This window comes from Paralichthys olivaceus, chromosome 12 (genome assembly GCF_024713975.1).
Source record: "Paralichthys olivaceus isolate ysfri-2021 chromosome 12, ASM2471397v2, whole genome shotgun sequence".
Taxonomy (NCBI): domain Eukaryota; kingdom Metazoa; phylum Chordata; class Actinopteri; order Pleuronectiformes; family Paralichthyidae; genus Paralichthys; species Paralichthys olivaceus.
Window position 1 is genome coordinate 17,419,599 of NC_091104.1, and position 12,820 is coordinate 17,432,418.

Sequence of the window (12,820 nt, forward strand, 5' to 3'; positions counted from 1 at the left end):
AAAAAAAGTTATTGAAGAATATCTTGAGCTCCAATGGGTATTCATCCCTAACCCTAACCCTAATAGCAACCCTAACCCTAACCCTAATCACAACCCTAACCCTAACCCTAATTGCAACCCTAACCCTAACCCTAATTGCAACCCTAACCCATATTAGGGATTAATTGGAATAACTCCGCGCTGCTTGCTCAAAACATGCTGAAATTCGGTGTGGTTGCGTGGCAGGCCACCCTTTATTAATCATGAAATGCACAAGTCTCTAGGACTTTCAGAAAAAAAGTTATTCAAAAATATCTTGTACTTTTTTTTATAGATTTGGTGGTTTCACCATTTCCGAAGGTCGTAGAAGCTCGGGGATGGTCCCAATGGATCGGGCAGAGCCACATTAGTGGAGATGGAACCAACTTCCAAGTCTCTATGACCTTCAGAAAAAAAGTTATTGAACAATATCTTGAACTCCTATAGGTTTTCATCCCTAACCCTAACCCTAATCACAACCAAAAAATCAAACACTAATCACAACCCTAACCCTACCCCTTCCAAAGGTCGTAGAAGCTCGGGGGTGGTACCAATGGATCGGGCAGAGCCACATTAGTGGAGATGGAACCAACTTCCAAGTCTCTATGACCTTCAGAAAAAAAGTTATTGAACAATATCTTGAACTCCTATAGGTTTTCATCCCTAACCCTAACCCTAATCACAACCAAAAAATCAAACACAAATCACAACCCTAACCCTACCCCTTCCAAAGGTCGTAGAAGCTCGGGGGTGGTACCAATGGATCGGGCATAGCCACATTAGTGGAGATGGAACCAACTTCCAAGTCTCTATGACCTACAGAAAAAAAGTTATTGAAGAATATCTTGAGCTCCAATGGGTATTCATCCCTAACCCTAACCCTAATAGCAACCCTAACCCTAACCCTAATCACAACCCTAACCCTAACCCTAATTGCAACCCTAACCCTAACCCTAATTGCAACCCTAACCCATATTAGGGATTAATTGGAATAACTCTGCGCTGCTTGCTCGAAACATGCTGAAATTCGGTGTGGTTGCGTGGCAGGCCACCCTTTATTAATCATGAAATGCACAAGTCTCTAGGACTTTCAGAAAAAAAGTTATTCAAAAATATCTTGTACTTTTTTTTATAGATTTGGTGGTTTCACCATTTCCGAAGGTCGTAGAAGCTCTGGGATGGTCCCAATGGATCGGGCAGGGCCACATTAGTGGAGATGGAACCAACTTCCAAGTCTCTATGACCTTCAGAAAAAAAGTTATTGAACAATATCTTGAACTCCTATAGGTTTTCATCCCTAACCCTAACCCTAATCACAACCAAAAAATCAAACACTAATCACAACCCTAACCCTACCCCTTCCAAAGGTCGTAGAAGCTCGGGGGTGGTACCAATGGATCGGGCATAGCCACATTAGTGGAGATGGAACCAACTTCCAAGTCTCTATGACCTACAGAAAAAAAGTTATTGAAGAATATCTTGAGCTCCAATGGGTATTCATCCCTAACCCTAACCCTAATAGCAACCCTAACCCTAACCCTAATCACAACCCTAACCCTAACCCTAATTGCAACCCTAACCCATATTAGGGATTAATTGGAATAACTCTGCGCTGCTTGCTCGAAACGTGCTGAAATTCGGTGTGGTTGCGTGGCAGGCCACCCTTTATTAATCATGAAATGCACAAGTCTCTAGGACTTTCAGAAGAAAAGTTATTCAAAAATATCTTGTACTTTTTTTTATAGATTTGGTGGTTTCACCATTTCCGAAGGTCGTAGAAGCTCGGGGATGGTCCCAATGGATCGGGCAGAGCCACATTAGTGGAGATGGAACCAACTTCCAAGTCTCTATGACCTTCAGAAAAAAGGTTATTGAACAATATCTTGAACTCCTATAGGTTTTCATCCCTAACCCTAACCCTAATCACAACCAAAAAATCAAACACTAATCACAACCCTAACCCTACCCCTTCCAAAGGTCGTAGAAGCTCGGGGGTGGTACCAATGGATCGGGCATAGCCACATTAGTGGAGATGGAACCAACTTCCAAGTCTCTATGACCTACAGAAAAAAAGTTATTGAAGAATATCTTGAGCTCCAATGGGTATTCATCCCTAACCCTAACCCTAATAGCAACCCTAACCCTAACCCTAATCACAACCCTAACCCTAACCCTAATTGCAACCCTAACCCATATTAGGGATTAATTGGAATAACTCTGCGCTGCTTGCTCGAAACGTGCTGAAATTCGGTGTGGTTGCGTGGCAGGCCACCCTTTATTAATCATGAAATGCACAAGTCTCTAGGACTTTCAGAAGAAAAGTTATTCAAAAATATCTTGTACTTTTTTTTATAGATTTGGTGGTTTCACCATTTCCGAAGGTTGTAGAAGCTCGGGGATGGTCCCAATGGATCGGGCAGAGCCACATTAGTGGAGATGGAACCAACATCCAAGTCTCTATGACCTTCAGAAAAAAAGTTATTGAACAATATCTTGAACTCCTATAGGTTTTCATCCCTAACCCTAACCCTAATCACAACCAAAAAATCAAACACTAATCACAACCCTAACCCTACCCCTTCCAAAGGTCGTAGAAGCTCGGGGGTGGTACCAATGGATCAGGCATAGCCACATTAGTGGAGATGGAACCAACTTCCAAGTCTCTATGACCTACAGAAAAAAAGTTATTGAAGAATATCTTGAGCTCCAATGGGTATTCATCCCTAACCCTAACCCTAATAGCAACCCTAACCCTAACCCTAATCACAACCCTAACCCTAACCCTAATTGCAACCCTAACCCTAACCCTAATTGCAACCCTAACCCATATTAGGGATTAATTGGAATAACTCCGCGCTGCTTGCTCAAAACATGCTGAAATTCGGTGTGGTTGCGTGGCAGGCCACCCTTTATTAATCATGAAATGCACAAGTCTCTAGGACTTTCAGAAAAAAAGTTATTCAAAAATATCTTGTACTTTTTTTTATAGATTTGATGGTTTCACCATTTCCGAAGGTCGTAGAAGCTCGGGGATGGTCCCAATGGATCGGGCAGAGCCACATTAGTGGAGATGGAACCAACTTCCAAGTCTCTATGACCTTCAGAAAAAAAGTTATTGAACAATATCTTGAACTCCTATAGGTTTTCATCCCTAACCCTAACCCTAATCACAACCAAAAAATCAAACACTAATCACAACCCTAACCCTACCCCTTCCAAAGGTCATAGAAGCTCGGGGGTGGTACCAATGGATCGGGCATAGCCACATTAGTGGAGATGGAACCAACTTCCAAGTCTCTATGACCTACAGAAAAAAAGTTATTGAAGAATATCTTGAGCTCCAATGGGTATTCATCCCTAACCCTAACCCTAATAGCAACCCTAACCCTAACCCTAATCACAACCCTAACCCTAACCCTAATTGCAACCCTAACCCATATTAGGGATTAATTGGAATAACTCTGCGCTGCTTGCTCGAAACGTGCTGAAATTCGGTGTGGTTGCGTGGCAGGCCACCCTTTATTAATCATGAAATGCACAAGTCTCTAGGACTTTCAGAAGAAAAGTTATTCAAAAATATCTTGTACTTTTTTTTATAGATTTGGTGGTTTCACCATTTCCGAAGGTCGTAGAAGCTCGGGGATGGTCCCAATGGATCGGGCAGAGCCACATTAGTGGAGATGGAACCAACTTTCAAGTCTATATGACCTTCAGAAAAAAAGTTATTGAACAATATCTTGAACTCCTATAGGTTTTCATCCCTAACCCTAACCCTAATCACAACCAAAAAATCAAACACTAATCACAACCCTAACCCTACCCCTTCCAATGGTCGTAGAAGCTCGGGGGTGGTACCAATGGATCGGGCATAGCCACATTAGTGGAGATGGAACCAACTTCCAAGTCTCTATGACCTACAGAAAAAAAGTTATTGAAGAATATCTTGAGCTCCAATGGGTATTCATCCCTAACCCTAACCCTAATAGCAACCCTAACCCTAACCCTAATCACAACCCTAACCCTAATTGCAACCCTAACCCATATTCACTATGGGGTCAATAACTCTGTGCTGCTTGCTTGAAACATGCTGAAATTGGTTTGGTTGCGTGGCAGGCCACCCTTTATTAATCACAAAATGCCCAAGTCTCTATGACTTTCAGAAAAAAAGTTATTCAAAAATATCTTCTACTTTTTTTTTAGATTTGGTGGTTTCACAATTTCCGAAGGTTGTAGAACAGGTGTCACCAACACTGTGCCCACAGGCACCAGGTAGCCCCCAAGGACCACATGAGTAGGCCGCAGGCAAAAAATAACACAACCAGTGAGCTGCGTCTAAAATTTGATATGCATTTCTAATTAAATGTAATTATTTACTTTTTATACTGTCAAATTTTTATTCTCATATTGAAGTTGACTACTGACTTGATTTGTTAAAAGGGTTGGTCAGTGGCTAGTGAAAATGGGACATTTTTCTTATGAAATGTTGTAGAAGTGATCATCTGAAAATTTAAACAATTGCTGAGATTAATAGAAATAAAGTGTTGAATCTAGATATTATCTGTTTCCCACCTTGTTAAGTCATTGTAATTCTATAAATAAATGAATTAATTAACGTGATCAGTGTCTTCCCATAGATGATCATTTATCATTAATAATAATATATAACTAAAGGCAAACTGAGCAAATTTGTTATTTCAGAAGAGTGTATCAAACTGGTAGCCCTTCATATGACTCAGTACCCATGAAGTAGCTCTCAGATTCAAAGGTTGGTGACCCCTGGTGTATACCAATATAATGTTTAACATGGTGTGTGTATATATATATATATGTGTGTTTTACTGATAGCTGTGAGTTGTGTCCATCACAGGTCACATGTCCTGCTGCTTCACCTGCTTCACCTCCACACTGTCCTACAGGACATGCGCAGTGAGAAATCCGGGCGCTGTCCTTTGTGCTGAAATGACGCGCGGTGCCAACAGGTAGATAGATCAGAACTGATCCAGAAACCAAACCAAATATCTGTCATACGCTCAGTCAGGCTGTGGAAGTCTATCAACAGTTTGGACAAGCTTTACATAATCCATAAATCCCGATAAAAGTCATAACTTTGTTTTATCGGCTCATGGCACACGGTCTAAAAGCCTTTCATGACGGGTAACCACCTTTCCAGCGTCACCTCATCCCAGCTACAGCATCGTGTGTGTGTGTGTGTGTGTGTGTGTGTGTGTGTGTGTGTGTGTGTGGCTGCTGCACACAGCTGCTGCTTCTTCTTTAAGAGCCACCGCCCGCCCCCTCTCCTGTATTTTTAGCTGAGCCAGCCACTTCATTCTCTGGATGAGACATACAGCTGCGTGTTGTGGTCTGTGGCGCTCACTTAATCGTTTTCAATAAATCACATCAATTCCCACATACTGCGGATCCGCCGTGGGCCTGTAGCAGCTGTTCCGTGGAAATGTCTTGCGAGGGGAACGTTCGTCCCGCCGCTGTCGGATGCTGAGGCGCGCACTCAGCCCCGTGGATGAGCCTGATGTCCATTATGAAACGCAATGGTGCACTGGGTATGTCGAGTGTGAGGCGCAGCGCTTTTGACTTCCAGTGAATTACAAGAAATCAATTGGGCTGCACACAACGCTCCTGCGGTGCGAAGTGGACCTGCATCCCCGTTCTGCTCATCCCTCAGCCTCCCGACTTCTCTTGGACTGTGGATAACAAGAAGCCTTCAAGACGGAGGGGGTGGTGGAACATCGAGGAAAAAACAGGGGCAACATGAGAGAGCGGGACTTCATGCCCAATATGGAGAGGGGCAAACCTGCCACTTACACGGGGGACAAAAAGGCTAAGATGGCTGCTAAGACGAACAAGAAGTGGGTGAGACTAGCCACCGTATTTGCATATGTGTTGTCCGTGTCCTTAGCAGCCATCATCCTGGCTATTTACTACAGCCTCATCTGGAAACCAACTAGTGCGTCCTCCTCCGCGGGGAGGCCGGGGGTGCCAGAGGAGGTCACCCCCAGCGCCAACATCTCCACTAATGTTTCCACGAGCATCACCGTGTCGGAGTGGAACTCAACGCAGACGGGGCTGCTGCTGTCTCTGAACCACACCACCAGGCAGGGCACTACCTCGGCATCAGCATCCCCGCACAGCCGCGCATCGGCGGCGTTTCAGTGGGACGACATGCCCGAGAGCGTGGCCGTCTCGCCCGGAGCAGAAATTGCGCACTCGCAGCGGCAGGAGGAGGGAGGACTCTACGCGTCATCCACTGAGAGATCGGGCACTTTGGGGAAAGAGACGCCAAGCAAGTCCCAACCCCGGGTGAGCCAGCACATCCCGACAGAAACCGCGGAGACAGAGGGTAAAGGGGAGAAGGAGAAGGAGGAGGAGAGGGTGACGCGCGATCGGGGTGATGGAGCGACTGACCCGGAGCAGGCGGCTGCAGATTCGGCCACCGTCCCTCCAACGAGCATTAGAGGAGAGTGATCAGGCCCTGATTCCCATCATCGCCATCATCACCCCTCACGCACACACTGACCCACGGAGGAGTGTTTTACAGACTCGGAGCCGCAGGTCGGATAACACGTAGGTCTTTGCAGATCCTCTTGTGGATGCTGAACTGCTCACATGAACTCATCTCTTGCTCTAACGCCTGAGAAAAGAGAAGACATCTTCTTCTGTAAACACTGACACCCCCCCCCAACACTAACTATGCGTTTTGTTCCTTTTAGGCCATTTGTATGCCTTAAAAATCAGTGTGTGTCTCCAGCTTCTGAGGCCACCAACCTGCCTGTGCGTGTGGACAAGACTGCTCTAGATATTTTGTTAAAATGAATGGGACAAAGGCTCCAGAGGTTGTATTTTGTTTGTTTTGTAGGACATGAACATGCAAACATGCAGCGCTTAACATCACTGCCATTCATGGGCTGGTCTAAAAATCACTAATAGCATTTTAGTATCTATAGGCTGTACTCTTCCCTTTTTTTCATCAAACCTGGATTCCGAGTAGAAGAAAAACTGCATTGTTGAGTTATGCTCAGGTATGTAACCATGTAAATGTACTGTGGATTTGGTTATGTACATATGTAGGGCAGGCATAGATCTTTTTTGGCCTTGATGAACTTTTAGTGTAATTAGATGATTTTTATTAAAGATACATGTATGATAGGAATAACTATAACACAAGGTACAAATAAACATCCTTAGAAAATGACTCACTTCTATGGTTTTGTATAACCCGGTATGTTAATGATATTTGATCTATGTGGAGCCAGCAGAAAACACATCAGTCAGTTTATGGTCAGTCTTGTGATCATGGGCGTTCAATCCAATTCTGAAGGGGGGGGGGGTTTAATTGCTCAAGTGCACTGTCCAGTGTGATCAGAGGCCACTATCCCCCCCTTGCAGAAAGAGCGGCATTCATCTCTCAGTCCGCCATAGCTTCACTCACTGCAGCTCTCACTGAAACCACTTCAGTCACATGTGGTCTGAAGTGGAAATAAGACCAACCGCCCTGTGCACTCTCTCAGCAGCATGTGAGGGAGGTGTATTGATTCGAGGGTTCTGTTGTGTGCACGGTACAACACAAAAGAACACATTACACAATGCTGCTGCTGCTCATCCTGCTATTTTTGGTCTGGCTCTCTCTCTCTGAAAGGTTTGTGTTTTTGTGCTGGCGTGACGAGCATCATTTACTATCATGCTGACAAATAAAACCCACTCGCTCTCTGCCGCTGCAGCCGGTGTGATGTATACGGCGGGGACATGCACGCGTCGTGTTAATGTGACAGGTTCTGTTTTGAACCCGGAGCCAAGGTATGTGTGTGGTGGGCCAAACAGGAAGTCAATTCATCAGGGGAGACAGCGCTGGCTGCAAGCATCTCCCATGTGTGCAACAGAAAAATCTAAAACAGAGCATCCATGGCACAGTGTATGTAGAGCAGCTTCGAGAGATGCTGCTCCAGTGCCTCTTATGGGTCCTTGTGATATATGGTGGCAGTAATGACCGACGTATTGATGAGGGAGTTAATCAGCACTGACAGTTACAGCTAGGAGCTGCACCAGACTCACGACTCAGGATCTGACCTTACGACTCTTGAACTTAGTCACTCAGGCAGATGATTACATTATCTGATGGGGAATCAGTCATATGATACATTAAAAAGCAGAATGAGATTCATTTGTCTTGTAGCTGAAGTCAGGTCATAGATCACATTAGATCTTAAAAGAGTAAATTTATCAAATCATTAAAGAAATATATAAAAGTTAGTTGTGATGGTGCTTTTACTGACTTTACCAGCTGCACTGGGAGGTCGTTTTCACATCACCCATAGACTGTATAAGGCAACACATTAGTGAGAAGGGAGGTGGCAGATGTGTCCGAAGCAGGGAGGCCAGAGGTGTGCTTGTGCTGGTGATTAATATTGTGTGTAATTTTTAAAGCTCCACTCCATATACATTTTTTACACATACAAATGTATCCTATTTGTTTTTACAAAGGTTTGATTAAAGCCAGGGTTGGTAATCGTGGAAAAGATAGCAAGAGCAGGCGACAATTTGAAACTTCTCCGAGACTTTTCCGCGGCTAGCTCGCTAACTTCATCGTCTCTGCCTCAGCGGCCTAAGTCTCACCGGCTGAAGACTCTGGTGACAGCACGGACAGGAACTGACCGATACACGCCGACCAATCATTTCATTCGGTTGTGTTTTTTTACAGTCATGTGAGGGCCACAGACACTTTTTTCTTTTGAGACAACTTAATAAAATGATGGCTATCTGCACGTGAAGACGACTTCAACAAAAAAGTGTGTTTCAGAAACAACCCAGCCATTAACATGCTAACAGGATATTCCACATCTACTCCCTCTCTGTCACTGAAACATTAAGAATTTGTGAATGTGGAAATGTTTTCCGCTAAAAAATTGAGACACATCAATTGTGTGTAGGTGGCATTTTGGCTTCCAAACCAGTGATGTCACAAAATGTGCATGTCAGCATTCTTAACTCAGATTTAAATGTGAACACAACGAAACCTTTCCCCAAAACACACACAATCTTTTTGTTAAAGGGTTGAGGGTAGATTATTTCCCCCACCAGCTTTGACATATTAGGGGTTGACACCACTACCAGGGGACCTTTCCCACCAAAGCTGAAGGGATTAAAGGCCTTCATTGTTTGAGCAATACACCATTACAAAATGTATGTTCATATTAGCACATTGTCTGGCAGCGCCGGTGAACAATGTGACAGCAGTGAACAAAAGCTTTTTCAATTATTAAAAGGGCAGTGGTGGGGGAGTTATGCATTTTAAAACAAACGTCATACTCCGTGTGTATAGGTACGGCGTTGTCAGCTTTCTGGGAGTTTAATAATGTTGTCGTAATACCTAATACCTTGTCGTTATACCGGTGAATAAAAAATTCATGGCATACCTTTTCTAGTTTTCACAACAAACACACCACACAACAAATAAATATGATGTAGAGGATCTAAAAACATTCATAATATTATATATATATAATATAGATGAATATATGTCAAGGTCAAAAAAGGAAGAAATATTGGAATGATTTTAAAGCTGTAGGACAAAGTATCTGACCCATTTAGCTAATTAAAATTAGCTACACTACCCTTTACAACTGTTACCTATTTACAATATGTTAGTGTGACTATCATGTTCATTTTTAAGATATAGAAATAAAAACTAAATCACACGTTTCACCAGGAAACAAAAAATCGACGTTGACTTGACATTGAACTTATGTAACAAAGTAACATGGAATTTTATTTAATGTGATTGAAGTACATTAAGTCAACATTTTAGGCTTAATTATTTTTTGAGTGAGTATTTCCACTAAGTCAGAAAAGCTAATTGTTTGTTTATAGCCACTCTGACCTCATTTATTAGATGATGCGGCCAAAAACCAAAATAGGGCCGATCCACGACCAATATGGCAGACAGAGACCACGTTCACCTTGTCAGCCCCGCCTCCTGTCTCCTCGACGAGGGGATGAAAGGGGAGGGTGGTGGTGGGTGAGAAGCAGGGGGAGGAACACTATCTCCCTGATCATGGCTGCTGCTGAGCCGTGGTTGTTACATCCAGTTGTGACGCACGCGCTCAGTGGGGACTGCCAACCTGCCTGTGTGAGGTGCTGTCAGAGTCGCATGGCCGGGCCCATTGTCTGCACTTAACCTACATCCATCAATGCTAATGAAACAGAGAAGCTTTTGACTGTCAGCTCTCCACCTTGTGCTGCCTTATATCATCCCTGCGTCTGTGGCACAGGGATGATATAAGGCAGCACAAACCTGCAGGGACAACATGCAGATTTGAGCTCTAACATTTTAGGAAATACACCTTTTTGCTTTCTTGCAGATCGATGAGAAGGTTCATAATGCCCTCATATCAATTTAAAGCTACTGTCGATGAATCCTTTCTCCAAGCCACACATTTCCAACCCAGCACAAAAACAAAAAAGTCGATTGATGAGACATGAAAACAGGCCCCTGCACTAGGATGCCCAAAAGTTGAGTCCTTTGATTTTTTTTTCTTGTGAAGCTTCCCCTCACTGCTCAGAGCAGCTGAAATAATCCTCCACTGCCCTTCAATCCTTTAGTACAGCCTACAGCTCTTATTTCCATAATATCAACACCCCCACTGTAGTGCACTATTGCATCAGACACTCCAAACTATTAGCTTTGCACCAAAGTGAACAGGCAATGTGATGGACGGAAACTGTGTGTGTTATAATCTCATAAGCAGGGATCGAAAACCTTTTCGGCTTGTGTTAAAAAAGGACAGCTCAACATTTCGGTGGATTTTCAAGAAGAGTGAGGCTGCTGTACAACAGGTCACAAGTCAAATCAAATCAATTTAATTTATACGGCACCAAATCATGACTTATCTCAGGGCTGTCTTCACACAGGGCAGGTGTAGACAGCACTCTACAATATCACACAAAAGCCTGAAAGCCTCAGTGGCAGAAGGCTGCTATGGAGACAGCCGCGGGAGGAGATAATTAAAATAGTAGCACCTACGGGAGGTCCCACCTGTAGGGCCGAGAGGCTGCTGCTTCCAATTCAACAGCCCTGCAGGGAGAGCTCATCCGAAATTAATAAAATCCAACATAAAGGCAGAGTCAGCGAACCAAGGTCAAACTTTATAGACTGGTAAAGCTGCAATTTCTGCACCTTTTTGTTCCCTCAGAGATTCACTGGAGTGCCCAGACTCTCCAGAGGATGAATTCATTTGCATCTATGGTGTAATCGCAAGTGGTGATATGAGAGGGTGCAACAAAATAACACCAGGCTTCATTAGAGAATTTGAAATACAGAAAAACTTTATTGATGTTGCTCGTTCCTTCCACGTTGTTCCACAGTAAATGAAGCTATAATTAAGTTATCATGAGCTGAGGTCACACAGACACACACATTCATTCCTTCCTCATGAGTGTGTCTGTAAAAACATGGAGGACAGCAGTGGTGAAGCAAGAGAGTCACTTACACCTCCTACAATTTGTCACTTCAGTGAGCTGATGATGCAGATGTATGAAAACTAAATGAACAAACTAAACAAGGACAAGTTGCTGTGTGGTTGAAGGTCCGAAAATTCATGTCACTAATTTTAATCCCACAGGGATTTTTATATATTCCAGAGCTCATCTTCCCTACCTGCTTTTTCTGTTTCTTTTATTTCATATTTGAATTCCATATATAATACAGAATAAATCTTTTCATCGTAACCTGTTTCTTCATTTTCCCAGTGTGCTTCTACTACATTCTTGACTATTTGTATTTTATGTAACCACAGTTGAGGCTGACAGGGCCCTGCAGCTCAGAGCATATCCACTATCTCGTCTACTTACGATTACATAACCGTTTACTAAACTGTAGCATTGACGAAAGCCAAAAACCTTCTTTGAGGAGAGTTCTTCTTCTTACTATCAATGATACCAAAAACACAACAGTAGACTGGCAATAAATAAAAATTCATACATGTCACAGAGAATAAAAACAGCCACTATAATGCACAGTTTTAGATTTGCAACAATTCTAGTTAACACATTCTCTTGTCCGATGGGAGAGGCAAATAAATAAAATCAATACTGACGCTGCACTGTTACTACAGTACATTTAACACTACAGTATGTTATGATACGAACCATGAAACACCTTCAGTATTGAAGAAGCCAATATGCAAGGCACGACAGCAGGCTAAACCCTTATTAAAAATATTAGTTGTTTTTTATGATTATAAAAGAGACCTAGTGGCAGAACAGTATCAGGAGGGAATTACAGCTGAATCCAGCGTGTCTGTGGACTGAAGGCTAAATCCTAGTGGACCTGGATAATGCACTTTGAACAGAACAAGTCTGTCCGTCCCACAGGAGGAGGAAAGCCTGACTCTGTTCCATCCCTCTGCTCTGAGACTAAAAACAACATGAGCAAACTATTTAAAAATTTGACATTCATGTTTCTGCTGACCATTGTTTACATCTGTAGATCTTTACAGTTTCATTAAGTGTATAAAACGTAATTTGTGGGGAAGAACAGATGATTGGGATTTAGCTTAGAAACTGTAGAAACACTAGCAATGTGTTTATGGGCAAGTTTGAGATTTTAATTCTACAGTAAAACTGCTACATTTTAAGCTGGTAACCACCAACTGACCATTAGTAACAGTAATATTTGATACTTTATATTAAAAGGATGCAGCAATGTTTTAGATCTGTACTTCTATAAAGTTTGGGGAAAGAATAATATGAACACGTACTGCAGAGGCTTGACTTTTAGTCTTTTTCCAAACAG

The 12,820-nt window shown here is 43.0% G+C and overlaps 1 protein-coding gene across 1 annotated transcript; it reads left to right on the forward strand.

Moving 5' to 3' along the window:
- The first annotated feature begins 5,349 nt into the window (after positions 1-5,349).
- Positions 5,350-7,225, forward strand: LOC109627966 (uncharacterized). The gene has a single exon (XM_020084803.2). It carries the CDS (start codon positions 5,785-5,787, stop codon positions 6,496-6,498), a length of 714 nt encoding a protein of 237 aa, XP_019940362.1. The 5' UTR covers positions 5,350-5,784; the 3' UTR covers positions 6,499-7,225.
- The last annotated feature ends 5,595 nt before the right edge of the window (positions 7,226-12,820 follow it).

Bases quoted from the DNA above. Each gene is read 5' to 3' on its own strand.
- LOC109627966 (XM_020084803.2), top strand. From the start codon at position 5,785: ATGAGAGAGCGGGACTTCATGCCCAATATGGAGAGGGGCAAACCTGCC.